The sequence below is a fragment of the Bos taurus genome, chromosome 22 (assembly GCF_002263795.3).
Source record: "Bos taurus isolate L1 Dominette 01449 registration number 42190680 breed Hereford chromosome 22, ARS-UCD2.0, whole genome shotgun sequence".
Taxonomy (NCBI): domain Eukaryota; kingdom Metazoa; phylum Chordata; class Mammalia; order Artiodactyla; family Bovidae; genus Bos; species Bos taurus.
In genome coordinates this window covers 13,321,039-13,348,756 of record NC_037349.1, presented here as the reverse complement: position 1 = coordinate 13,348,756, position 27,718 = coordinate 13,321,039, and the positions used below count along the sequence as shown (strand labels likewise).

At 44.0% G+C, this 27,718-nt stretch overlaps 2 protein-coding genes across 3 annotated transcripts in view; both read right to left on the bottom strand.

Annotated features, from left to right (window-relative positions):
• Nucleotides 1-14,799, bottom strand: part of LOC132343483 (zinc finger protein 621-like) — a 54,304-nt gene extending 39,505 nt beyond the window's left edge. Inside the window, exon 1 of the mRNA XM_059879987.1 lies at nucleotides 14,713-14,799. The gene's annotated coding sequence lies outside the window, so the exon portion shown is untranslated. The remainder of the gene's footprint in view (nucleotides 1-14,712) is intronic.
• Nucleotides 10,480-23,672, bottom strand: ZNF621 (zinc finger protein 621). 2 transcript variants are annotated; one of them, XM_059879701.1, is made up of 5 exons: nucleotides 23,295-23,672; nucleotides 22,746-22,829; nucleotides 15,360-15,486; nucleotides 14,713-14,817; nucleotides 10,480-13,366 (listed from the first exon to the last, which is right to left on the bottom strand). In XM_059879701.1, exons 2-5 carry the CDS (start codon nucleotides 22,767-22,769, stop codon nucleotides 12,363-12,365), a joined length of 1,260 nt encoding a protein of 419 aa, XP_059735684.1. In that variant the 5' UTR covers nucleotides 22,770-22,829; nucleotides 23,295-23,672; the 3' UTR covers nucleotides 10,480-12,362.
• Between the last annotated feature and the right edge of the window lie 4,046 nt (nucleotides 23,673-27,718).

The window sequence follows — 27,718 nt, the reverse complement described above, 5'->3', positions numbered from 1 at the left end:
TTTTGTTTTTGTTTTTTTTTCAGATCTATCTCCCGGCATGCTTCATCCTTCTGTTCCAGTCTGGACTGATTACTGTTGCCTTCTTGGGGCTTCCTTTTCTCCTTCTCCTGTGCTGGATTTCCAATTTCCTAGATCATCTGTAGTTTTTTTCTACATTGCTTCCTTATTTTTCTGAAGCACATCTTGTAACATGATGGTTAAACTATTTGGTCCTTGGATGTCTGAAAACACGTTTATATTACTTTCTTTATATTTCTAACTTATAGAATAGTTCTAAGAATAAGAATAGTTACATGAAACTTGTGTTACCTTTTATGCACATTGACCTGTTACTAGCATTTTGTTCCATATTCTTTAATATCTGCTTTTTCTTTTTCTGTCTCTCCTCTTTCTCTCTCATGGATGGATGGAGGGAGGGAGGGAGGGAGGGGTAGATGGATGGAGAGAGATGATCATTTTCTCTGAAATATTTAAGAGTAATGTTCATACAGTGTGAAGATTCCTTAAAAAACTGGAAATAGAACTGCCATATGACCCAGAAATACCACTGCTGGGCATACACACCGAGGAAACCAGAATTGAAAGAGACACGTGTACCCCAATGTTCACTGCAGCACTGTTTACAATAGCTGGGACATGGAAGCAACCTAGATGTCCATGAGCAGACAAATGGATAAGAAAGCTGTGGTACATATACACAATGGAATATTACTCAGCTATTAAAAAGAACACATTTGAATCAGTAGTCCTCATGAGGTGGATGAAACTGGAGCCTATTATACAGAGTGAAGTAATTCAGAAAGAAAAAGACCAATTACAGTATATTAATGCATATATATGGAATTTAGAAAGATGGTAACAATGACCCTATAGAGACAGCAAAAGAGACACAGATATAAATAACAAACTTTCGGACTCTGGGAGAAGGCGAGGGTGGGATGATTTGAGAGAATAACATTGAAACATGTATATTACCACATGTGAAATAGATGAAGGTGAGGGTGGGATGATTTGAGAAAATAACATTGAAACATGTATACTACCACATGTGAAATAGATCACCAGCCCAAGTTTGATGCAAGAAACTGGGCACTCAAAGCCGGTGCACTGGGGCAACCCAGAGGGATGGGATGGGGAGGGAGGAGGGAGGGGGGTTCAGGATGGGGGACACATGTACACCCATGGCTGATTCATGTCAATGTATGGCAAAAACCACTACAATGTTGTAAAGTAATTAGCCTCTAATTAAATAATTTTAAAAAGTAATATTCATACATCATGGCCCTTTATCCATAAATATTTCAGTGTGTATATTTCCTTAGAATATTCTTACATAATAACAATACTGTTAACCTTTAGTAAATTTAATATTGATCCAGTTTGGATCTATTGTCTATATTTTAATGTTGCAATAATGTCCTTTATAGCAGTTTATTTTTCCTTCAATAGACCATCCACTCAGGTATTGCATTTAGCATCATATCTCTTTAGTCACACTTAATCTGGAATACCTGCTCAGCCTTTGTCTTTTATGACACATTTTAAAAGAACACAGAATCACCTTTTTGAATAGAAATACACCATACTGGGTTTGCCTGGTTATTCCCCATGATTAGATTTGGGATAATCATCCCTTACGAGAATACTCACAAGTGATGTGCTTTTCTCAGGGCATCACATATGAAGGATACAATCTCCAAATTCCCCTCTTTGGTGGTGTTAATTTTGATAATACAGTCAAGGTGCTGTGCAATTTGTAGATACTTTGTGATTTCTCTTGCAACTAATAAGCTTCCATGGGGAAACATTGAAGATTAAACAAATATTCTGATCCTCATTAAATTTCCCTCTAGACTGAGCATCCATTGATTCTTACCTGAACCAATCTTTATTATAATGGTCAGAAAGTGATTTACAGCTTCAGTACTCTCAGTACATTTATAGTTAGCACTTTTTCTACTTGCATTAATTTACTTTTGATGGATAGTTTGGCTAGGGATGGAATTCTAGGTTGAAAATAATTTTCTTCAGAATTTTTAAGGCACTGTCCACTCTCTTGGAGCATCCCATGATGCTACTGAGAAGTCTCGCGCCATTTCGATTCCACTTCCTCGATGTATGTGATCTATTCCCCACTCCCACACACCCGCAGAAGCTCTTAATTAGGTTCTTTTACTCCTTGGTGTTCTGACAGTGCATAATGATGTGCCTGGAATTAGAATATTGTTGTCCTTTTTTCCTGGAGGCCTAACCCCCACAGTATTTAATCGTCCTACTCAATTCAAACGGGCTGTTGCCTAGGACAGGCGTACAACTCTCTTCCCATCCCTTCACTACTCTGTGAATATTGGATCCTCCATTTCCTGAGCTCTAAATATTTCTCTTTTTGGTTTACTCCCTTACTTTCCTGAATCCTCTAGTAACATACCTCAAGCACAATGGTAATGAGGGAACATGTTGCTGAGTAACCGGGGAGAGACTAAATAACCCACAGAGACAGAGAACCTGTGCACGAGGCTGCCCACGGCATGACTGTCTCCAGCGTCCCTCGGACAGCAGCACCAATGCTGGCTTTCTCAACGTGAAAAGCAGGGCCATTTATGATTTATAGAGCAGCTCTGGGAAAATAATAAGAGCGAAACAGAAGAACAGAAGGTATAATAGGGTCAGGTCCCCCTGGCCCACTGGCATTGCAGTGAGCCCTCCCCTTCCCTGTGCAACAGAAGCCCAAATTCTGGCTGAAGGAAGAGGGTTCTTTGCGACAAGGCATTAGTCTATCACTCCTGGCCTGCCGGCTTTCCAGTTAAAGTCATTATTCCTTGCCCCAACGACTCACCTTTCAATTTATCGGCCTGTTGTACAGTGAGCAGGACAAGCTTGGGCTGGGTATCAAAGAGGCCTTTAGTTTAACAGAAATATTCCACTCCTTTGAAATGGAATGAGGTAAAAAATAATAAATCATAATTGTGTCAATCACATATGTACTAGATGTTCATCTAAGTATTTAGAGAGATTCAAAATGGAAATATCCTAAACATTCAATAATAAGATATTAGTTCCAGGAAGAAGAGAAATCCATGCAGTGCAATATCACGTGATACTACAGATGATTTGTTTACTAGGACACATACATTGTGTTCTGCTAACTGAAAAGAACTCTGTGACAGAGTATGCATAACTATAATTCATGCATGCATGCACATTCACTGTGTGTGTGTGTGTATATTCACCAAAGCATTACAAGTGGTGAAATTCAGGCCTAGGTGTTTTTCCAGACAAGATTTTTGCTCCAAAGCATGTATTTCTAATTAGGAAAAAAAAAAAAAGAAATTTAAAAGCCACTTTATATGGTCAAGAGCTTAAAAGTGGAGATAATGTAGGCACCTCTTCTTAACTGCTCATAAAATCATTAGGCATCTGGACTTGCCTGCTGGTCCAGTGGTTAAGAGTCTGTCTTGCACTGCTTCACAGGTTCAGTCCCTGGTTGGGGAACTGTGATCCCACATGTCTCAGACTAACTAAGCCCTCCAGCTGCAAGTAGAGATTCTGTGCACCACAGTGAAAGATCCCACTTGAAGCAATGAAGATTGGTATAGCATGCCTCGACTAAGACTCAATGCAGTCAAATAAATAAATATTAAAAAAATAATAATTAGGCATCTTGTTTATGGAAAATTAGACAGCTGAAAAGGTACAAGAAAACTGCCCTGTTCCCAGAACAGTGGCTATGAAGAAAACCTTCTTAGGAACAGACACAATTGGCTTCATATTTTTGCTGCCTATACCTTTGAGACTCATTATTTGCACTTTTATTGACAGAATCTAATGAACTTCACTCGTTTCTTAGATAACCAATTTGCCAACAGTCACTGAAGAACAAATTATAACTAAACTGCTAAGATTGCTGGCAAAACAAGGGCAAGAAGAAAATTCATCTATCCCATGTATTTATTTGATACACTGAGAACTGCTATACCTGAGACTGCTTTTCTTACAGAGTAAAGATTACAGCTGAAAGTGGGCATTGATACATTTCAGTTCTGTCTCTAGTCACTGTCCTGAAGCAAGGCCATTTACAATTTCTGGAGTTTTTTAAAATACAAACCTGATATAGAAAAATCTAACTTTCAGTGCATTGTGCTTAAATGTTAAATGGTAAACAGCACCAGTAAAGTAGATATTTTTCTCATTATTAAAATCCAAGGGGAATTCCCTGGTGGTCTGGTAGTTAGGACTCTCCACTTCCACTGCTAGGGGCCAGGGTTCGGTCCCAGGTTGGGAAACTGAATCCCATAAGCCACAGGTCATGACTAAAACAATTCAAGGTGTCCTTCAGAAGGTGGTAATGGGGTAAATTGAAAATTGTGGCCAACTGAAATTTCCTGTAACAGTCCTGGTAGCTCAGACAGTAAAGAGTCTGCCTGCAATGCAGGAGACCTGGGTTCAATCCCTGGGTCAGGTAGATCCCCTGGGGAAGGAAATGGAAACCCACTCCAGTATTCTTGCCTGGAAAATCTCATGGACGGAGGAGTCTGGCAGGTTACACCCTGCGGGATCACAAAGAGTCCGACAGGACTGAGCAACTAACACACATTGTAACTAGTGAGGCGAAATATTTTGGTAGAAATAACAATCATTACTGATTCATTTATGAGAAATAGATGAGCCAGCCCTACAACTGGGCTTCTTGTAATAGAAGTTTCAAAATATTTTCTTTAAGCAAGATATTCTTTTATATATTAGCTAGCTTTTAAGATAATATGACTTGGGGCCTTCCTTGGTGGCACAATGGTTAAGCATCTACCTGCTAATGAAGAGGACACAGGTTTGATCCCTGCATCCGGTCCCATCACTTCATGGGAAATAGATGGGGAAACAGTGGAAACAGTGTCAGACTTTATTTTTTGGGGGCTCCAAAATCACTGCAGATGGTGACTGCAGCCATGAAATTAAAAGACGCTTACTCCTTGGAAGGAAAGTTATGACCAACCTAGATAGCATATTCAAAAGCAGAGACACTACTTTGCCAACAAAGGTCCGTCTAGTCAATGCTATGGTTTTTCCTGTGGTCATGTATGGATGTGAGAGTTGGACTGTGAAGAAAGCTGAGCGCCGAAGAATTGATGCTTTTGAACTGTGGTGTTGGAGAAGGCTCTTGAGAGTCCCTTGGACTGCCAGGAGATCCAACCAATCCATTCTGAAGGAGATCAGCCCTGGGATTTCTTTGGAAGGAATGATGCTGAAGCTGAAACTCCAGTACTTTGGCCACCTCATGTGAAGAGCTGACTCACTGGAAAAGACTCTGATGCTGGGAGGGATTGGGGGCAGGAGGAGAAGGGGACGACAGAGGATGAGATGGCTGGATGGCATCACTGACTCGATGGACTTGAGTCTGAGTGAACTCCGGGAGTTTGTGATGGACAGGGAGGCCTGGAATGCTATGATTCATGGGGTCACAAAGAGTCGGACACGATTGAGCGACTGAACTGAACTGAACTGGGAAGATCACAGATGCCGCATGGCAACCAAGCCCATACGTCACAGTTACAGAGCCAGCGCTCTAGAGCCTGCGAGATGGAGCTACTGAAGTCTGAGAGCCTATAGCCCCTGCTCCACCCCAGTGAGGCCGCTGCAATGAGAAGCCTGTGTGCCGCAACAAGAGTAGCCTCCACTCGCTGCAACTAGAGAAAAGCCAGAGTACAGTAATGGAGACCTAGCACAGCTATAAACAAATCTTAAAAAAGTTAATAAGACAATATGATTTTTACCTTAAAGCAAATCATATAACTTCTTTCTGAACAGCCATAAAATAAGCTTTTTGTACTGATCTACTTATAGAAGTGTAAAAAGACCACATTTTGTAAAGCACTTTGAGAATCTTTAATTCAAGATATTTTAGAAACAAAACATCTACTATTGCTTTCAGAAAACAAATAGGGCAAAGGTGGGGAGTGCTGGACCACTGAGGGGCAGCATTTGGGACTGGGTTCCTGGAATGTGGGACAGAACGAAAGAAGTAGTAAGAGGAGAAGAGAGGAGGAAGAAGAGGAGAGGAAGTATGTTTCCTCAGCCTGTGCCACTGATGCTGATCACTCTATACTTTCTCTATAATTCTGTACTTTGTATAAATGTGTGTAACTGTGTATAAAATGTGTCTATTTCTAAACACTCTATTGCTCTTTTAACTCACATAAATCATATTACAGTGTATGTTAAGTTTAGGTCAGCTTTGTTTTTGCTTTTGTTGTTTTTCATTATCAATATATTTAATATCTGGTAGCACAAAATCAGCCAACTTCTTCAAAAATCTCTTAGCTATTCTTTGTCCTTTGCTCTTCTGTATAAATTCTAGAATCGATTTGTGAGGTTCCACACGTACACACATGCACGCACACACAGACAACTTCCCTTGTAAATTTTGATTGGAATTACTTTTAACATAAAAATTCACTTGGCAAAAACTGAAATCTGGATATTGACCTTCCCTACCCATGAATATAGTGTATTCTTCAGAGATTTTGGTCATTTTCTATGCCTGAAATGAATATTTGATATTTTATAAAAGCTGCCCCAAATGTTTTGAAAATCCTTTCCCTTTTTTTTTTAGGACTGCTCCACCTTATAAATCTCACTTATGAGGCAGAATTCAAAACTATTTCCCAGAAGCCCTTGCTCCTTAGATGTACACATACAACCAATTTCCATTGAGCAGGTACAACTTGGAAGATGGAAATAAAGGTCATGAGACCCTATAGTCAGGATCCTTAAACGGATGTGGATGCACCTGGTTTTTCTCAGCGCATGTAGCAAGCCTCCTGGAGGTCTAGCCCCTCTCTTCGGTGTGGTGAGGGTGCCAGTCCAGCAGCAGGCACCAGCAGCTGCTGGGTTTCCACTGGAGCCTCTTGGTGCTGTCCTTGGTCCCTTTTCTGAGCATGCCTATGTGACAGCCCAGCTTGGTTCCTTTTTGGGAATTCTGTAAGCTACCTAGTGGTTTGTAGCAAATCCCTTTCTGCTTAAACATGTTAAAATAGATTCTGGGGAATTCACTGATGGTCCTGTGGACAGGACTTTGCACTTTCACTGCTGTGGGCCCAGGTTCAATTCCTGGTTGGGGAACTAAGATCCTATAAACCACACAATATGACCAAAAAAAAAAAAAAAAATGTCTGCAACCGCACACTGACCGGGAATTAGGAAGTAGAAGCGGGCTGCTGAACGTGACAGAGCTGCCTTAGGACATGAGATGAGAAGTGGGTGGGAGAAGGTCAGATGTTAGAAATTGAAAAGGAGAAGAAATGAGGAAGGGTCCCACCTGTGTCTCCTCACTCTGGCACCAGGGCTGAAGGCACAGCCACTCCCTGGAGCTCAGTTATCCCAGCAGAGAGCACAATCTATCAGCTGAGGCTGGTGACGACCGGGCAGGAGGGTCTGGAAGGTTTGTGAGAGGAGGTACAGAGCAGCAGACCAGGAAAATGAAGGGAAGCCTGGAGATACGGTATGATGTAGGAGGCATTAAGGGCCTACTTGAAGTTACTTATCATGAACCTCAAGCAGGATAATTCCACATGACAATGTGCTTTTCCCTGACTACTTTCGGTAGAATGGACGCAGGCACAAAGAAGGCAAAGAACTGCATTTAGTCAGAGATGGGGTCCTGCCAACTGTGTCTATACCAAAGCCAGAAAAGGGCAAGGCCATTAAAGGAGAATGTAGAGGAACTGTTCTAATAACTGACCATGGACTTTAAGCAGGATAAAGAAAGAACAGGCATGAAGAAAGTGAAGAGCAGTGAAAGAGGGGAACAGTGGGAGCTGAAGGACTGTTAGCATCAGGATTCTAAAAGGAAGAAATTAGAAAGACAGGTCAAGATATTTAAAGTGCTGAGGTTACAGAGGGGTGAAGTTTTATATCATGAAGAGGTCTAGGATATGATCAAGGAGTGGTTCAGGAAAAATGAAAGGGTAAGAAAGAAAATGAGAGGTGAGCTGTTGGAAGGCTCATCCACTGAAAACACCAAGAATTAAGATTAATGTTGAGCAGAGTGACAGCAGGTGATGAGCTAACATCTTCAAGGAACAAAGGGCATGTGACCCAGAGGTTCCAGCCTGATGACAGGATTCAAAGGTGGAGGTTTTGGGGCAAAGTGAGAGGTGAAGAGTGGCCTGAAACTTTCACAGAGAAAGAGGACCCAGAATATGTGATGTGAGGGATGGTGCTGGGGAAGCAGCATCCTCAAGAGATGAGCAGGTTTTGGTTACAAGGGGAAGGACTTAATATTTATTGTTGTTCCCCGACACCAAAAATTCCTGCTACACTGCTCCCAGGGAGGGGTGGGGAAGTGACATGGAATCTCAGTGTTTCTTAAAGACTTTTAGTTGATTTTCCTGTTCTTCACCCCACCAGCATCACCTACACTTCCAGAAAAGAGAAAGTGTTAGTCGCAAAGTCATGTCCAGTTCTTTGCAGCCCCATGAACTGTACAGTCCTCCAGGCTTCTCTGTCCATAGGATGTCCAGGCAAGAACACTGGAGTCGGTAGCCATTGCCTTCTCCAGGGGATCTTCCCCACCCTGGGATCCAACCCAGGTCTCCTGTGTTGCCAGCAGACTTTCAGAAGTTACCCAAATCTTTAACCTTTTCTGCCACATGGAGGCACTGCTCAGCTTCCCGCAACATGGTTTAGGATTTACTTTTCTTAGCTGTACTTAGTCATAACTCCTTCACCTAATTTCGAGTTTCCAAAATGTTATAATTAGCTTATTTTCACTGTCCTTCTGAGTTTATGCTTTTTAATTTTTAATCTCTTTCTCAATGGGGTTTCAGGAGGGTGTGAATGCTATGTTCAATGGCCATCTTAACAAAGTCTGTTGTATCTTATTTCTGCTAAGTTTACTGGGGGAAAAGGTCTATATTTGGTTTTAGTTTTGGGGTAATTATTTTGGTTCCCACGACTACCACCATCCCCAACTCTGAACTGCAAGCCTTCAAACTTCCCAGGTGGATCAGTGGTAAAGAATCTGCCTGCAATGCAGGAGACCTGGGTTCGATCCCTGGGTCAGGAAGGTCCCCTGGACAAGGAAATGGCAACCCACTCCAGTATTCTTGGTGGAAAATCCCATGGACAAAGGAGCCTGGCGGGCTACAGTTCACGGGGCTGCAAAGAGTCAGAACACGACTGAGTGACTTTTCACACAAAGAATGCATCCAAGACTGTAAAGCTTATTCCAAGCCCCACCTTCTGCCACATGCCATAGACCATGCTACATCTCATCCTTCTGCTGTTCGGTCCCACTCATCTGCAGCATCCACTCTGTGTTCTCTTTAACCCAAGAGCTATTTTTAAAGTGTATTAACTTTATATAAGAAAAAATATTTTCTCACTCTTTCAGTGAACATGCAAGTAAGCCACAAAAACAGCAAAAAGTAGCCACTGTCCACCTCAGGAACTTCCTGGCAGGTGAGAACTCAAGGACTCTCCACAGGCCACATCAGATCTCTTTCCCCTTCCCTCTTCTTCCTTATGGACCAATTCCACTTGCTTTTCTCTCTCCTTCTAAAGTGACACCACCCAAACTATTTTTAGAGGTCTCTTTCCTGAAGACCACTGAGTTAACAGGGCAAGCCCTTTATCAATGTACAGCCCCAGACATCTTCTGCTCAAGGCAGCTCTCTCAAAGCATGGTCCACACTAAAGGTCTGGGCATCACCATGGATATCCACAGACACTTTGCTGTAGAACAGAAACTAACACAACATTGTAAATCAACTATACTCTCATAAAACATGTTTTAAAAATCAGAATCTCTGAGAGTTAGGCCAGAAAATTACTCTTTCTATACCAGGTTATTGAGACACATGGTAAAGTTTAAGAAGCACTAATGACAATGGAGAAACATGTAGATAGAAAAACAACTTTAAAAAATGTATGGCCCCTTCCATAAACATTTAAGGATTTACTTTAAATCTGTGGTAATACTTTACCAGCTTCCACGGTAGCTCAGCTGGGAAAGAATCCGCTTGCAATGCAGGAGACCCCAGTTCCAATTCCTGGATTGGGAAGATCCCCTGCAGAAGGGAAAGGCTACCTACTCCAGTGTTCTTGGGCTCCCCGGTTGCTCAGATGGTAAAGAATCCGCCTGCAATGCAGGAGATTTAGGTTTGATCCCTGAGTTGGGAAGATCCCCTGGAGGAGGACATGGCAACCCATTCCAGTATTCTTGCCTGGAGAATCCCCATGGACAGAGGAGCCTGGCGGGTACAGAGTTGGACACCACTGAGTGACTAAGCACAGCACAACAGTGCTAGTAAGGCATATGTTGGAGATATTGTGGGTTTGGTTCCAGAGGACCATGATATAGCAAATACAGCAAGAAAGCAAGTCACGTGAATTTTTTGGTTTCCCAGTGCATATAAAAGTTGTTTACGCTACAATCTGTGAAGTGTGTAATAGTATTATGTCAAAAAAAAAAGAGGAACAGCATTAATTAAAAATTACTTTATTGCTAAAATATCTTAGCCATTTTCCAATAATGCAGTGTTGTCACAACCTTCAATTTGTAAAAAACACAGTATATGCAAAACAGATATAATGAAGTGCAATAAAATAAGGTGTGCCTGTAATGCATAACTCAGTTCTTTTCCCAGGAATTACTTCACATAGTCTTTTGCATAGTTATAAAAGACCTCATCTAAAGTCAAAAGCAAGAACGATCCAAAGTTCTACTTCACTAACCTGTCACAACCTCTTGAGAGTCCCTTGACCTGCAAGGAGATCAAACCAGTCAATCTAAAGGATATCAACCCTGAGTATTCATTGGAGGGACTGATGCTAAAGCTGAAGCTCCAATAATTTAGCTATCTGACACCAAGTTAACTCACTGAAAAGACCCTGATGCTAGGAAAGACTGAAGGCAGAAGAAGGTGGAGGATTAGATGGTTAAATAGCCTCACCGATCAATGGATAAGAATTTGAGCTAACTCCAGGAGACAGTGGAGGACAGAGGAGCCTGGTGGACTGCAGGTTTGACCCCAGGTCTGGGAAGATCTCACACAATGTGGGGCAACTAAGGCTACGTGCCACAACTACTGAGCCCACACACTTAGAGCCCGTGCTCCACAACAAGAGAAGCCACTGCAACGAGAAGCCCGCACACCACGAGTAGAGAAAGCCCAGGGCAGCAGTGAAGACCCAGTGCCAACAAAAATAAATAAGTAAAAATTATTTTAAAAACATTACACAGGCATATTCAGATTTCCCCCAAATCTTCTGCTCCTATTTCTTTAGTAGTTTGCCAAACTCATAATTTATGCTATCTGGAGAAAAGGAAATGCAGAAACCAATGCTTGCAAACAGCAAACCAGAACGCCCACCAAGAAAAATGTACCCAATGGGTGGAGCAAAGATGAATGCTTTGGTGTGTGTGCGCTTAGGAAACCAAAGGTAAAAGGAAACTACATATCAAGAGCAAAACTAAAGATTAAAAAATAAAAAACCTTTCATGTTTCAAGACATGATTCCTATCAATCATATAAATAATTGCTATCACTGTGTACATGTATTTTTTTTGACTGTGCTGGGTCTTCTTACTGCACAGGCTGTTCTCTACCTGCAGCAATTAGGGGCTACTCTCTGGTTGCAGTACACAGGGTTCTCACAGCAGTGGCTTCTCTTGTTGCAGAGCATAGGCTCTAGGGCTCTCGGGCTTCAGTAGCTGAGGCAGGTGGGCTCAGTAGCTGCAACACAGGGGCTCACTTCCTCCATAGCATGTGGGATCTCCTGGACCAGGGACTGAACCCATTTCTCTTGCATTGAGGGTGAATTCTTTATCCCTGAGCCACCCTTGAAGCCCAATACATGTTTTTTAACTGGTTATTCCGCATGATTTTTTGCAGAGACGTACGAGATCCTCAATGATCTGTGTCAAAGGCAACCCAACTTCCACTGCATGAAGACACCATGAACCTTCAACCACTGAACCACCTGCATTCATTTCTAAAGGCCCTGGTTGGAAACTCAGGCCAATTCTAAACTCTGACAGATCTCACATGCCTCCTGTTTCTCCCAGGCAGCTTCTCTCACATCACAGGGGCCTGACATGGGGATATCTTCTCTCAAACATCCCTAATTCACCACAGCGTCCTACCAGCACTTCACCCACGAGCAGCCCCATGATGCAGATACGGTCATTACTGTTCAAGTCTGAAAGGGACCAATATGAAAGTCAAGTGTTTCCATTTTCTACCCAGAAGAGAATATATTGTATATAACACAGTCTTTAGATGTATCTCGATTACAATGGGGTTTATGCTCAAATAGCTGGAACACAAGTACAGTGTAAAAGCTACAGTTCAAGCTGAAGTAGGTTAGACATCTGCTGTAACAGCCAGAGAAGTGCCAAGAGAGAGGTCACGGGGGTGAGGAGAAGGGGTCAGAATAACTGGGGAAGGCTTCACAGCAGGAGGAAGACCCTGGAAGACACGAACTACTTGGACAGGGGAAGAAAGAACCCCAGAGGCGGGCAGCAGCATGAACATGGGCCCGGAGGCAGGAATGAGGACGGTGTGTGGCAAGGCCACAGCCACAGGAGTAGAGCCCGGGCCCGGGAGACACCCAGGAGCTAAGGATGCAGAGGGGCCTTGGGGACGCAGCAGGGGCGGCCCAAAAGCCTTGATGGGCCTCTCCACACGGTGCCTTTTCTGATGCTGAAGAAAGCTGGGGTACCACTTGAAGGCTTTCCGACACACCTTACACTCATAGGGCTTCTCTCCGGTGTGAACTCTCTGATGCTGAATGGAGGTGATCTTCTGGGTGAACGCCTTCCCACACTCCTTACACTTATAGAGCTTCTCCCCAGTGTGTAGTCTCTGGTGCTGGGTCAAGGCAGTGTTGGAACTCAGACCTTTGCCACACTCCTTACATTTATAGAGCTTCTCCCCCGTGTGGATCCTCTGATGCTGGGTCAAGGCGGTTTTGGAACTCAGACCTTTGCCACACTCCTTACATTCATAGGGTCCTTTGCCAATGTGATTTTTCTCATGTACGATACAGTTCTGGCTGGACTTGAAAGCTTTGCCACACTCCTTGCACTTGAAGGGCTTTTCCCCAGTGTGCCTACTCTGATGCCGAAGGAGCTGTGAGTTATATCGGAAGATCTTCCCACATTCTTTGCATTTGTAGAACTTCATGCCGCCTCGAAGTATCAGATTGGGATTCAGACTGAAAGTCTGCCACATTGCCTTGTTTTCAAAATCCAAGTGCTGAGACACGTTCGTGAGAAGCCCTCCCACGGGCCTGCTGTGGGCCTCTGTGCCCTCGGAGGCTTGCTGCGCTACCGCTGGCTCTTCTGTCTTGATGCCCCTCTCACCACCTGACCAAAGAAACCACAAGTTTCCTCGTTACTGAACTGGAAGGAATGGGATGCAGTGGTCCTGGTTTTCTCTCGTAGGATGCGATATTCCAAAAATATCCCATGAGATGGTTATGAGCCTCCATAAGAGAGGATAAGAGAGAAAAAGGAAAACAACAGCATAAACTGGACAAAAGATGACACTGCAGTCCAGGAAGTGCCTCTTATAAGGAAGGGCTGGGCAATGAACCAGGGCAGGTGAGGTGGGCAAATGAGAACTTCAAGAGTGGGAAGGAAAGGAAGCAGGAGGGGAAAAAAGAATGGGTGAGGTAAGATGGACCAGCACGAAATGCAAACAGGCTTCAAAAGAGAGAGAGAGGGAGACCCTCAGGGAGGGATAAGACATCGGTGAGATGAAGGGGAGCAGCTGAGAAGCCCAGCAACACAAACAGAGAAACGATGGACCCCAATGCCCCACCTGGAAGCCAGGAAACCACCCCCAATTTTGAATTCTAAATAACAGCCTGACAATTCTACTTTTAAATATTTCATATAACATTCTGGGATAAAAGATTATTTCAGCAAGTCAGTGGGAATACAAGTTGATTGGAGAACTGTAGGCCACCGTGGTTTTACTGCTGAAGAAACCACTTTTTACAGTATCACAATATGTGTGAGAAGTGAGGCCTGGAAAGTTTCTTCCTAAAGCAAAGAAAAGTGAATTCGCTCAGTCACGTCCAACTCTTTGCGACCCCATGGACTGTAGCCTGCCAGGCTCCTCCATCCATGGGACTTTGCAGGCAAGAATACTGGAGTGGGTTGCCATTTCCTTCTCTAGGGGATCTTCCCAACCAAGGGATTGAACCTAGGTCTCCCACATTGCAGGAAGATTCTTTACCATCTGAGCTACCTGGGAATGAGTAAAGAAAACCCAAATAATTAAAACCTCCCAGGACTAACTCATCAGCAAAGATTCTAGGAAATTTTAGGGTAAGTGGGTGTGTGTGTTCAGTGGGGTAGTATTCTTGCCCTTTCCTCTATGGCCCCATTTAAAACAAATTCATTGTAAACCACAACGTTATGGCATCAGGAACTTTAAAATACTAAAAATTATATAAACACTAAAAAGGCAAATAAAATCATAGCTATGGTACAAATCAATCAGTTTGATGCACAGAATCACACCTTCTTTAAAGTATAGCTGAAACCCTACCACCCTGCCATGAAAACTGTCCTTACAGGTTTGGGACAGGAACTCAATACAGGTCAGAGGGTCAGCTACAGGGAGCTTTGCTCTCCACTGCAGAAGAAACATTTCCAGTAAACCAGGAAGGCAAAACCAGAAGGTGCTAAGTCCCCTTACTCACCTGGACAGATGCCTCTCAAATCCTCTGCTTCCCAGGGATCGGGGTCCCATGGAGCTTCCCCTCTCTCCAGCTGGGAGATCAGATCAGGTCTGGGGAATGGAGACACTACTCCAACAAGACAGAGAGACAGACAAGTTGAGGGGAGACATCCAGAGCTGTTACTGAGATCCCTCTGCCCACCCCAAGGCAGGCGAGTTGAGTTGGGGGGAGAAGGGGACTGCCTGGGGGACCAATGAGCCACACAGGGGTTCTGAGGAAGGGGTCCAAACTGACTCCATGCAAAGATCAGGGAGACAGTGATTCTCCCCAGGGAGGAAGTGCAAGCTCGCCCTGACTCAGAAGAAAGGACATCCCCTCAGGAAGGATGAATGTACCGATATCCTGGGAGGCTCCTGCACACAGGAGAGGGCCCACATCCACCACACTGCAAGGACGGAGGAACTGAGGTCTCCTGGGGGCACCCCAAGAGTCCTTTCCCTCAGGGTCCAAAACCACGCTCTTCCCTGGGAAGGAATAAAGTCCAACTTCAAAGCCAAGGGGAACCTGGGATTTCCCCACCCAGCATCTCCACAGAACCCTGAGGACTACTAGAACTCCCAAGACATCTGAGGAAGACCAACTATCAGAGGGCCACTGAGAGATCTTACCAAGGGAAGCCACATTTTCGTAATTCTCCAGCATCACCTCCCTATACAGGGCCCTCTGCGCAGAGTCCAGGCTGGCCCATTGGTTCTGGGTGAAGTACACGGCCACGTCCTCAAAGGTCACTGGCTCCTGAAACAACAGGTTCCTGCTCAGGCTCTGAGTGAGGGCCAGAGGGGGCCAGTATGAGCTTCAGGGAAGAAACAGACCTGCCAAGGTCTGTGACTCTGAGCCCCGTGGAAGGTCTGTTCTATGGACAAGAGCACTGGTTCCCACCTTCAAATGTGGATCACCAAGGCTTCCTACCTGCTCAGCTCTGCAGCTCTAAACCTCAAAGCCTGGCATCAGGGGCTCATCAGGGGCTGTAACTGTATCAACCTCTTATGTTCCTGTCTCCATGGAGCTGTCTCTCTAGCATCAGCTGCCCTGACATACCATACTAAAAGTTGTTCAGTTGTGTCTTTGCAACCCCTGGCAGGACTGTAGGCTGCCAGGCTCCTCTGTCCATGGAATTCTCCAAGCCAGAATACTGAAGTCCTAGCCATTCCCTTCTCCAGGGGATCTTCCCAACTCAGAGATCAAGGCCATGTTTCCTGCATTGTAGGCGGATTGTTTACCATCTGAGCCCCCAGGGAAGCCCAAGAAAACTGGAGGGGGTAGTCTATTCTTTCTCCATCAGATCTTCCTGACCCAGGAATCGAACCAGGGTCTCCTGCATTGCAGGCAGATTCTTTACCAGCTGAGTTACCAGGGAAGTCTGGGGTACCCATAACCTGTCACCTTATTCTCTGTACACCAACTACTCTCCCTATCTCTGCTCAGCAAAAATACATGTGTACAACCACGTATGTTCCCCGCCCTAGTTTCTCTCTAGCCTTCTCCACCAGCTTACACTACATGCAGAGAAGCCACTCCTTTGAAATAGTCCCACTACAGCTACACATTTAAAAAACTGAAATTAGAACTTTCTTTAACACCATCTACAAAAATAAATTCAAAATAGATTAAATAAATATAAGACCAGATACTATAAACTCTTAAGAGGAAAACATAGGCAGAACACTCTGAAATAAATCGTGTCAATATCTTTTTCAATTCATCTCCCAGAGTAATGGAAAGAAGAAAATGAGACCTAATTACACTCAAAAGCCTTTGCACAGAAAAAACCCACAGAATGGGAGAAAATATCTGCAAGCAATATTACCAATAAGGGATTAATCTCCCAAATTTACAAACAGCTCATGTATTCAATAAAAAAAAAAAAAAAAAAAACCCGAATCACAAATGAGCAGAAGATCTAGACAGACATCTCCAAGGAAGACATACAAGTGGCCAGGAAGCACATGAAAAGATGCAAATCAAAACTACAATGAAGTATCACACTGATCAGAAGAGCCATCATCTAAAAATCTACCAACAATAAATGCTAGAGAGGGTGTGGCGAAAAGAGAGCCTCCCTACACTGATGATGGGAAAGTAAATTGATACAGACTCTGGAGAAGAGTACAGAGGTTCCTTAAAAAACTAAAAATAGGAATGTTCAGGAGATCCAAGATGGTGGAGGCATAAGTAGAAAAGGAGTACTTCTCTCTCCATGGATTCATCAGGAATACACCTTCAGACACAGACGATCTTATAGAACAGCAGCTGAGAGCGAGCAGGAGTACCTGATCACCAGAAAAGAATATATAAAACCATGCAAACTCTGTAGGACAAAAGAAGTAGGGGGGAAAAGAGGAGTGTGAGGAGGACTGCACCTGGGGGTGAACTGAAGGAGGGGTGAGATCCCACATTGAGGCAACCGTTTAGGACAGAGGAGAAACATTTGAGGCTGTTGGGACAGTGAGGCAACTGATCTGTGAGTCTGAATGGAATGATAATCACATAGGCAATCCTTGCTGCAGCCATATGTACCCTGAACAGGGATACTATATAATTTCAGTGGCTCAGTTAATCCAAATTTTTGCAACCCCATGGTCTGCAGCACGCCAGGCTTCCCCATCCATCACCAACTCCCGGAGCTTACTCAAACTCATATCCATCAAGTTGGTGAGCCATCCAACCATCTCATCCTCTGTTGTCCCCTTCTCCTCCTGCCTTCAATCTTTCCTAGCATCAGGGTCTTTTCCAATGGGTCAGTTCTTCCCATCAGGTGGCCAAAGTACTGGAGCCTCAGCTTGAGCATCAGTCCTTCAAATGAACTTTCAGGACTGATTTCCTTTAGGATGGACTGGATGGATCTGCTTGAAGTCCAAGGAACTCTCAAGAGTCTTTTCCAAAACCACAGTTCAAAAGCATCAATTCTTCAGTGCTCACCTTTCTTTATGGTCCAACTCTCACCTCCATACATGACAACTGGAAAAATCATAGCTTTGACTAGATGGACCTTTGTCAGCAAAGTAATGAATGTGTCTGCTTCTTAATATGCTGTTTAGGTTGGTCATAGCTTTTCTTCCAAGGAGCAAGTGTCTTTTAATTCCATGGCTGCAGTCATAATCTGCAGTGATTTTGGAGCCCCCCAAAATAAAGTCTGTCACTGTATCCATTGTTTCCCCATCTATTTGCCATGAAGTGATGGGAAGTGTACAAAAAAGATCTTCACGACCCAGATAATCACGATGGTGTGATCACTGACCTAGAGCCAGACATCCTGGAATGTGAAGTCAAGTGGCCCTTAGAAAGCATCACTACGAACAAAGCTAGTGGAGGTGATGGAATTCCAGTTGAGCTATTTCAAATCCTGAAAGATGATGCTGTGAAAGTGCTACACTCAATATGCCAGAAAATTTGGAAAACTCAGCAGTGGCCACAGGACTGGAAAAGGTCAGTTTTCATTCCAATCCCAAAGAAAGGCAATGCCAAAGAATGCTCAAACTACCGCACAATTGCACTCATCTCACACGCTAGTAAAGTAATGCTCAAAATTCTCCAAGCCAGGCTTCAGCAATATATGAACCGTGAACTTACAGATGTTCAAACTGCTTTTAGGAAAGTCAGAGGAACCAGAGATCAAATTGCCAACATCCGCTGGATCATCGAAAAAGCAAGAGAGTTCCAGAAAAACATCCATTTCTGCTTTATTGACTATGCCAAAGCCTTTGACTGTGTGGATCACAATAAACTGGAAAATTCTGAAAGAGGTGGGAAAGCAGACCACCTGACCTGCCTCTTGAGAAACGTGTATGCAGGTCAGGAAGCAACAGTTAGAACTGGACATGGAACAACAGACTGGTTCCAAATAGGAAAAGGAATACGTCAAGGCTGTATATTGTAACCCTGCTTAACTTATATGCAGAGTACATCATGAGAAATGCTGGGCTGGAAGAAGCACAAGCTGGAATCAAGATTGCCAGGAGAAATATCAATAACCTCACATATGCAGATGACACCACCCTTATGGCAGAAAGTGAAGAGGAACTAAAAAGCCTCTTGATGAAGGTGAAAGAGGAGAGTGGAAAAGTTGGCTTAAAACTCAACATTCAGAAAACGAAGATCATAGTATCTGGTCCCATCACTTCATGGGAAATAGATGAGGAAATAGTGGAAACAGTGTCAGACTTTATTTTTTGGGGCTCCAAAATCACTGCAGATGGTGACTGCAGCCATGAAATTAAAAGACGCTTACTCCTTGGAAGGAAAGTTACGACCAACCTAGATAGCATATTCAAAAGCAGAGACATTACTTTGCCAACAAAGGTCCGTCTAGTCAAGGCTATGGTTTTTCCAGTGGTCATGTATGGATGTGAGAGTTGGACTGTGAAGAAAGCTGAGAATTGATGCTTTTGAACTGTGGTGTTGGAGAAGACTCTTGAGAGTCCCTTGGACTGCAAAGAGATCCAACCAGTCCATTCTGAAGGAGATCAGCCCTTGGATTTCTTTGGAAGGAATGACGCTAAAGCTGAAACTCCAGTACTTTGGCCACCTCATGCGAAGAGTTGACTTATTGGAAAAGACTTTGATGCTGGGAGGGATTGGGGGCAGGAGGAGAAGGGGACGACAGAGGATGAGATGGCTGGATGGCATCACTGACTCGATGGACATGAGTCTGGGTGAACTCTGGGAGTTGGTGATGGACAGGGACGCCTCACGTGCTGCGATTCATGGGGTCACAAAGAGTCGGACACAACTGAGCGACTGAACTGAACGCTTAAAACTGGAATCTAGAAAGATGGTACTGATGAAACTATTTGCAGAGAAGCAATGAAGACACAGACATTGAGAACAGACTTATGGACATGGCTAGGGGTAGAGGAGGAGGAGAGATTGGGAGGTATGGAGGGAGTAATATGGAAACATACACTACCATATGTAAAACATATAGCCAACGGGAATTTGCTGTATGACTCAGAGAACTCACACTGCGGCTCTGTAACAACCTAGAGGGGTGGGATGAGGAGGGAGGTGGGAGGGATGGTCAAGTGGGAGGGAACATAGGTAAACCTATGGCTGACTCATGTTGATGTTTGGTAGAAACCAATGCAATACTGTAAAGCAATTATCCTTCAATTAAAAATAAATAATTTTTTAAAAAAGATTGGAGAAGGCACATAAATATAGAAAAGCAACATAAATATCTTTGCTTGCAGATGAAATAGCTATCTTTTTAAAAAAATATCCAAGACCCAAGACAATGAAAAACATTTAAAACTGACAGAATAATTCATTAAGTTACCTAGATATAGGATAAATGAACCAAAATGATTAGTTTTCCTAAGTATCATCATAATCAGCTAAAAGACAAAATGGTAGAAAATAAGATGCCATTCATATGAAAAGAGCTAAGAACAGACCCAACAAAAACCTGTAAAACCAAGATGAAGAAAACTATATGTCTATTAAAATAAATACAAGAGGAACTGAATAAATTATACAGTGTTTCTAAATGGGAAGAATCAAACTTGTAAAGAAGTCAATCCCCAATTTTGCCTATGATTCCAATAAAATCAACTTCTTCACCAAAAAAAAAAAAATCAATGAGATTTATGCAGCAGTTGAGGTTCATTTAAAGTCATCTGAAAAAAAGTAACTCATCATAGAGCTGAGAAGGTTTTGAAGGAAATACATTTTTGAAAGAAAAGATGACGGGGAATTAAACAGTACCTTAAAAGGACAATACTTCAAGGAAATGAGAATACAAGTCACAGATAGTGAGAAAACATTTAAAGAGACACACATAACAAAGGACTATTACCCCAAGTACATAAAGAACTCTTAAAAACTCAACAGGAAAATGAACCCAATGAAAAAGTGGGCAAAAGACCCGAACAGAAATGTCACCAAAGAAGTTATACAGATGGCAAACAGGTATACAAGATACTCTACAACTTATGTGTTCAGGAAAATGCAAATTAAAACAATGAGATACCACAACACACCTAGTAGAATGACCAAAATCCGAAACACTGACACCACCAAACACTGGTGAGGATGTGGAGCAACACGAACTCTCATTCTTTTCCAAATACAAACTTTGGAAGACAGTTTAACAGCTCCTTATAAAACTAGAATAAACACATTCTAACCATACAATCCAGCAATCATACTCCTTGGTATCTACCCAATGAGCTAAAAACTTATGGCCACACAAAAACAAACACAAAGATGTTTACTGCAGCTTTATTCACAATTGCCAAAACTTGGAAGCAAACAAATGGTCCTTCAGTAGGTGAATAAATTGTGGTATAATCAATGGAGTATTATAGAGCACTAAAAAGAAAACAAGCTATCAAGCCATGAAAAGTCACACAGGAACCTGAAATGAATACTACTAAGTGAATGAAACCAACATGAAAAGGTAGGATACCAACTACACAATATTTTGGAAAAAGCAAAAAGATCAACAGTTGCCAGGAAGGGAGGGCAGGACACAGGATTTTTAGAGCCTGTGAAAAGACACTGTATGATATAATAGTAAATACACATCATTTATACACGTTACCCACAGAATGTACAACACCAAGAATGAACCCTAGTGCAAGCTATGGACTCTGGGTGACTATGTCAATGTAGGTTCATCAGTTGAATTCATGTACCACTCTGATAATGGGCTATCCACGTATGGGGCCAGAAAGCATTTGGGGACTCTGTGGTTTTTGCGCCATTATACAATGAACCTAAAATTTCTCACTGGGGAAAAAAAAAGAGTCTACTAAAAAAAGAAAGATGAGAGAGCAGGGACACCAATACTTAACCTCTTACCCGGACTGCAACATCCTCCTAAGTGACTCACACTCTTGCAAGCAAGTCACCACTATGGGCCAAAAATCTTTTTGATATGTAAATCCATCCCTTTCACATGTCCTGATTAAAATCCTTTACGGTCTTCCTACTGAACTCAGAAGTGAGACCAGAGTCTTCACAGTGACCTCCAAAACACGTGCCTAACTGTCCCACCTCACAATGAACTACCTCCTCTAACTTCTGTCTCTAGAATACACCCAGCTTTCTCCCCTACCTCAGGGCTGACACATTTGCTATACTCCCTGGAAAGCTCAGCTTTGGCTCTCTCTCCAGTAGTTCTCCAGCCTATTTTTACTTCTTTCAGGAGGTCTCAAGCTCATGTGACCACCTCCATGAGGGCTTCCCTGACGACCACCTTCAAAGGGAGCTTCTTTGAGGCTTCTCAAATTTGAGAGGGTGCATAAGAATCACCCACAGAACCTGCTACAACAGATTCCTGACACCGACCTACCCTCCTACCCAGGATGATTACTGATCTAGGGTGGCACCTAGCAACTGGCGATTTTAATAAGCACTCAAGCGATCCTGATGCTGCCCACCTGCGGCCCTCACTGTTAGGAAGCACGGTACTTGAGCAACAGGTACTTATGATATCAACTTGTTTTTGGTAAAAGTACCCTCCATGAGAAAGGAGAACCTGTCTGCATTATTCAGCATTATGTGCCTAGTCTGAAAGCACATATGGAAAGAACAATGCAGGTCTCTCTGGGATACATCTAGTATTTGTGAAGCAATCTCTTCAATTGAGAATTTTTCTCAAGCGGTTTCTCACCTAGCAACCTTATTTTTTTGTTGTTGCTAATCCATATTCCTAATTTATACTCCACCCCCACATGCTTCCCTTTAGGCAAAGTTGTTTTCTATATCTCTGCACACAACTTTTATTTATATAATACCTCAAATTATCTCTATTTTCATGTTCTGGGGGAATTTCTTGACATGGGTCCCCCCTTTTCTACTTAAACCTATATATCCAAACTCTCCACTCTACACACAAGACTCTTACCTCCCCCACAACATATTTACAACCTTAGCCCTGGGGATGGATTCAAGGGGGAAACCACAGCCTCTCCAACTTAGGCCTTTTCGGTCCCTTCCTAATGACCTGATAGCTAACGTGACCTTTAAGACTGAAATGAAGGTAGGCTCACCTGAGGCCAAGTGGTTTGGAGCATGGCTGATGTCCCCTGGCTCTGTGCACTCTTCCCGGTTTGGAAAAGCAAGAACCTTAAAAACTAAGACAAGAAGAGCCATGAGCGCAATGGTCCCTTTTCTACATCACCAACACCGCCCACGGTCTTCGGTCTCATTTCCAGCATTGGCAGGAGTCTCTACCAGCCCTCCACTGGCTGATGGCCCCCACCTCCTCATGAATTGCTCTAGCTGGTATTCGGGACAATCCACCACCTGCCTCCTCTGCCCAAGAGCGCTCCTGGGACCATTCACACCGAGTGGACCGAGACACACATGGCGAATTCGGCCCCTACAGTGCTGGGTCTGAACAAATTTAAAAACCTAAAAAAGTGCTTATGGGGACCACGTCACTGACTCCCAAAAGTGCCTATGGAGAGGAAACAAGGGTGGCTGGATTTGGATTGAGTAAAATATTCAGGGTCACAAGAGCTATCAGGGGACGGGAGACCCCAAGAGGCTCTCCACCCAAGCAAGCAGGAGACCCCAAACATCAGAAACTTCAGTACCGGCCACGGGGAACTGTTGGGCCAACTTCTTTCAAACAAAGAGGATCACGCCTCGGTGGCAAAGGTCTGGACCGGGGCTCTAGGAGGCCCAGCAGCCATCTCTGCGGCTTCTGTGAGGCCGAGACGCCGGGGCATCCGGTCAGAGAGAAGCGAGTTCAGGGTAGCGTGCTGACGAGGCGCTAAGGAAAACGAGGAAGCCGGCGCCGGACGAGACTGGCACGAAAAACTCGCCAGAACCTACCCTCTTCCCCTCCGAACCCCAAGAAGCACTCTCACAGCCCACACAGAAGCGAGCGCGGGCACCCAGCGCACTTCTGGGCAGAGCATTTCGGTGGTCCCGGCGGCGCGACCTCACGTGACCCGAAGGGGCGGGCTTCTGGCCGGCACTTGCCCGTGACGTCACTGGTGGGCGCCGTAACGCAGCGCTAGGGGCTGGTCCCTCCGCCCTTGTGCTCCAACCGCTGAGCCGACTAGGGGTGGCGTGTCGCGGCACTGTTGACGCCTTAATCTACTCAGATCTCGGCCTCAGGGCGCAGGTGGGGCCGCAGTTAACGGACAGCTTCATCAGCTGTTTGCCTCATTTTCTCCTTGGGTCATCTGGAGTCTGGGCTGTGCAGTTTAGGGAGAGGGACTCCTGCTGTGTCATGTCTCAGAGGCCCACGCCAGGGATCGTGCTTGTGTCCTAGGCCGGGCAGCCCTTAGGAAAACCATGGTTTCCATCTACCTTTTTAAAGCCCTCTCCCTTCCTAGGACCTAGACGCGTGTGGGACGTTTAAGATAGAACTAGACCTACTCATATTTGGACAACGGTGTACCAGTCCACCAGGCTCCTCTGTCCATGGGATTCTCCAGGCAAGAATACTGAAGTGAGTAGCCGTTTCCTCCTCAAGGGAGATCTTCCAGACCCAGGGATCAAACCCGCATCTCCTGCATTTGCAGGCTGATTCTTCACCACTGATCTGCCTGGGAATCCGGTTCCAACTGCTGAATGGTTTCAGTCCTGAGGACTACCCTGGGTTCTCTGGTCTATGCCAGTTGTTGCCATTCAAGATAACTGAGGTACATACATTGCTCCAAATGTGCCCAGGCGACCTGGGTCCTGTGTCCATACCACTGTGGGAGAATTGGAAATGGGAAGAGTAGTGCCCACCATTTCAGCGGCCAAATGTGTGTGGGTTGACAGCATCAACTAGCTAGTTCCAGAAACCTGGCTGTAGCACTTAATAACTGGGGGATCAGCAGCAAATTGCTTTGCCCGTTTCATTGTCTGTTATATGGGTATGATGGGGGCACCCCCCACAAAGGGCTATTAATAATAAATGAAGGTTAATAATTAAATGAATTCACAGATTGGCAAAGTATTTACAGTGGTGCCTGGCACAAAATAAGTCCTTGAGAGTCTGTTCTGTTTTGTAACCGTTGTTTTTAGAGATACAAGTCCTGCTGGGGCTCCAACCTGTGGCACAGTTTAGGGAAACAGCGATTAGCATTTATTCTTAGAGCCCTTTCCCACCATATAACTGTATGTGTGTTCCAGGCCCAACTTGGAGAAATTCAGCATCACTATCCAGAAGAGTTTAATTACAAAGGCATCTTGTAGTTAGTGCAACTACATGACAGAGGCCCTGAATAGAAACTGAACCAGGAATGGCTTCTCTTCTGTGACCACAGGCATTGCAGTATCAGGGACTTCTCCTCTGCTGTTTCAAATGCCACACAATGGGACCTTTTGTGCTCAGTTGCTCAGTCATGTCTGACTCTTTGTGACTCTTGGACTGTAGCCCGCCAGGTTCCTCTGTCCATGGGATTCTCCAGGCAAGAATACTAGAAGGGGCTGCCGTTTCCTCCTCCAGGGAATCTTCCCAACCCAGGGATCAAACCCATGTCTCTTATGTCTCCTGAATTGGCAGGCAGATTCTTTACCACTATTGCCATCTAGGAAGCCCTATGATGGGGGCCTTTCACACACTGTATACTCAGATTCTCCTGCAATTAAGTATCTGCTGCACATTGCTCCAGCCCAGCTCCCTTTTGTAATTTGCCTGGCTCCGCAGCCCACTGCCTCTGCTGCACTACTCAGTCCTCCTGTATTTCCCCAACAATTGTCTGAAGTGCCTGATGTCATGTTATTTGCAGTCTTCCTCCTGTCCCTCCTAGATTCATGCTCTACTCAATCTAAATTTCACGGCCGCCAAAGACAGGAGTGAACCATTGGCACAGGCGGCCTGTCTGTGGGTAGACTTCCTCTGTAGAAACTAATGTGGATTTCTAGCTCCCAGAAAATTTTACTGGTAGATGCTTCCACCTCAAGCAATTACATGGATCTTCTGAAAATCATGTTCTCTCTGTGGAACAGGAGAACAATTATGCCAAAGAAGTTTTCACATTGTTACGAAAGTTCTAGGACCCACCACAGATTTCCTAACCTGGGGATGCGGCAAAGGGACTAAGAACCCCCAGGGAATTTGACCTTGGAGGCCAGTGGGATTTGATTACAGAACTTCCACAGGACTGGAGAAACAGACTCTTGGAGGGAACAAACAAAACCTTGTGCACACCAGGACCTAGGAGATAGGGCAGCGACCCCACAAGAGACTGAGCCAGACTTGCCTGTGAGTATCCAGGAATCTGTGGTGGAGGCGTGGATTGACGGTGGCCTACTGCTGGGTCAGAGGCACTGAATACATCAGGGCTGGAATAAGTCTTTTTGAAGGAGGTCCAAGTCTATGCCCCAACCACTAATGCCAAAGAAGCTGAAATTGAACAGTTCTATGATGACCTACAAGACATTGTAGAACTAACACCAAAAAAAGATGTCCTTTTCATCATAGGGGACTGGAATACAAAAATAGGAAGTCAAGAGATACATGGAGTAGCAGGCAAGTTTGGCCTTGGAGTAAAAAATGAAGCTGGAGAAAGGTTAACAAATTTTGCCAAGAGAACACACTGGTCATAGCAAACACCCTCTTCCAACAACACAAAAGACGATTCTACACATGGACATCACCAGGTGGTCAATACCGAAATCAGATTGATTATATTCTTTGTAGCCGAAGATGGAGACACTCTATACAGTCAGCAAAAACAAGACCGGGAGCTGACTGTGGCTCAGATCATGCACTCCTTATTGCAAAATTCAGACTTAAATTGAAGAAAGTAGGGAAAACAAACCACTAGACCATTCAGGTATGACCTAAATCAAATCCCATATAATTATACAGTGGAAGTGACAAATAGATTCAAGGGATTAGATCTGATAGAGTGCCTGAAGAACTTTGGAAGGAGGTTCGTGACACTGTATAGGAGGTGGCAATCAAAACCATCCCCAAGAAAAAGAAAGCAAAAAGGGAAACTGGTTGTCTAAGGAGGCCTTACAAATAGCTGAGAAGATAAGAGAAGCGAAAGGCAAAGGAGAAAAGGGAAGATACACCCATCTGAATGCAGAGTTCCAAAGAATAGCAAGGAGAGATAAGAAAGCCTTCCTCAGCAAAGAAATAGAGGGAAACAATAGAATGGGAAAGGCTAGAGATCTCTTCAAGAAAATTACAGATACCAAGGGAACATCTCATGCAAAGATGGGCACAATAAAGGACAGAAATGGTATAGACCTAACAGAAGCAGAAGATATTAAGAAGAGGTGGCAAGAATTCACAGAACAGTACAAAAAAGGTCTTAATGACCCAGATAACCACAACAGTGTGATCACTCACCTAGAGCCAGACATCCTGGAATGCAAAGTCAAGTGGGCCTTAGGAAGCATCACTATGAACAAAGCTAATGGAGGTGTTGGAATTCCAGCTGAGCTATTTCAAATCCTAAAAGATGATGCTGTGAAAGTGCTGCACTCAATATGCCAGAAAATTTGGAAAACTCAGCAGTGGCCACAGGATTGGAAAAGGTCAGTTTTCATTCCAATCCTAAAGAAAGGCAATGCCAAAAAATGTTCAAACTACCACACAAGTGCACTCATCTCAGACGCTACCAAAGTAATGCTCAAAATTCTCCAAGCTAACCTTCAACAGCACGTGGACCAAGAACTTCCAGATGTTCAAGCTGAATTTAGAAAAGGCAGAGGAACTGGAGATCAAATTGCCAACATCCATCGGATCACTGAAAAAGCGAAAGAATTCCAGAAAAACATCTACTTTATTGATTATGCCAAAGCCTTTGACTGTGTGGATCACAACAAACTTTGGAAAATTTTTAAAGAGATGGGAATAGCAGACCACCTGACATGCCTCCTGAGAAATCTGTATGCAGGTCAAGAAGCAGCAGTTAGAATTCGACATGGAACAATAGACTGGTTCAAAACTGGGAAGGGAGTACATCAAGGCTGTATATTGTCACCCTGCTCATTTAACTTATATGCAGAGTATATCATGTGAAATGCTGGGCTGGATGAAGTACAAGCTGGAATCAAGATT

Coding starts and splice junctions, on each gene's coding strand:
- ZNF621 (XM_059879701.1), bottom strand. CDS start 22,769: ATGCTCCAAACCACTTGGCCTCAG. Junction 15,487..22,745: donor TCCAAACCACTTGGCCTCAG/GTGAGCCTACCT, acceptor CTGTTGTTTCAG/GAGCCAGTGACCTTTGAGGA. Junction 13,367..14,712: donor TTTGAGAGGCATCTGTCCAG/GTGAGTAAGGGG, acceptor TTCTTTGGTCAG/GTGGTGAGAGGGGCATCAAG.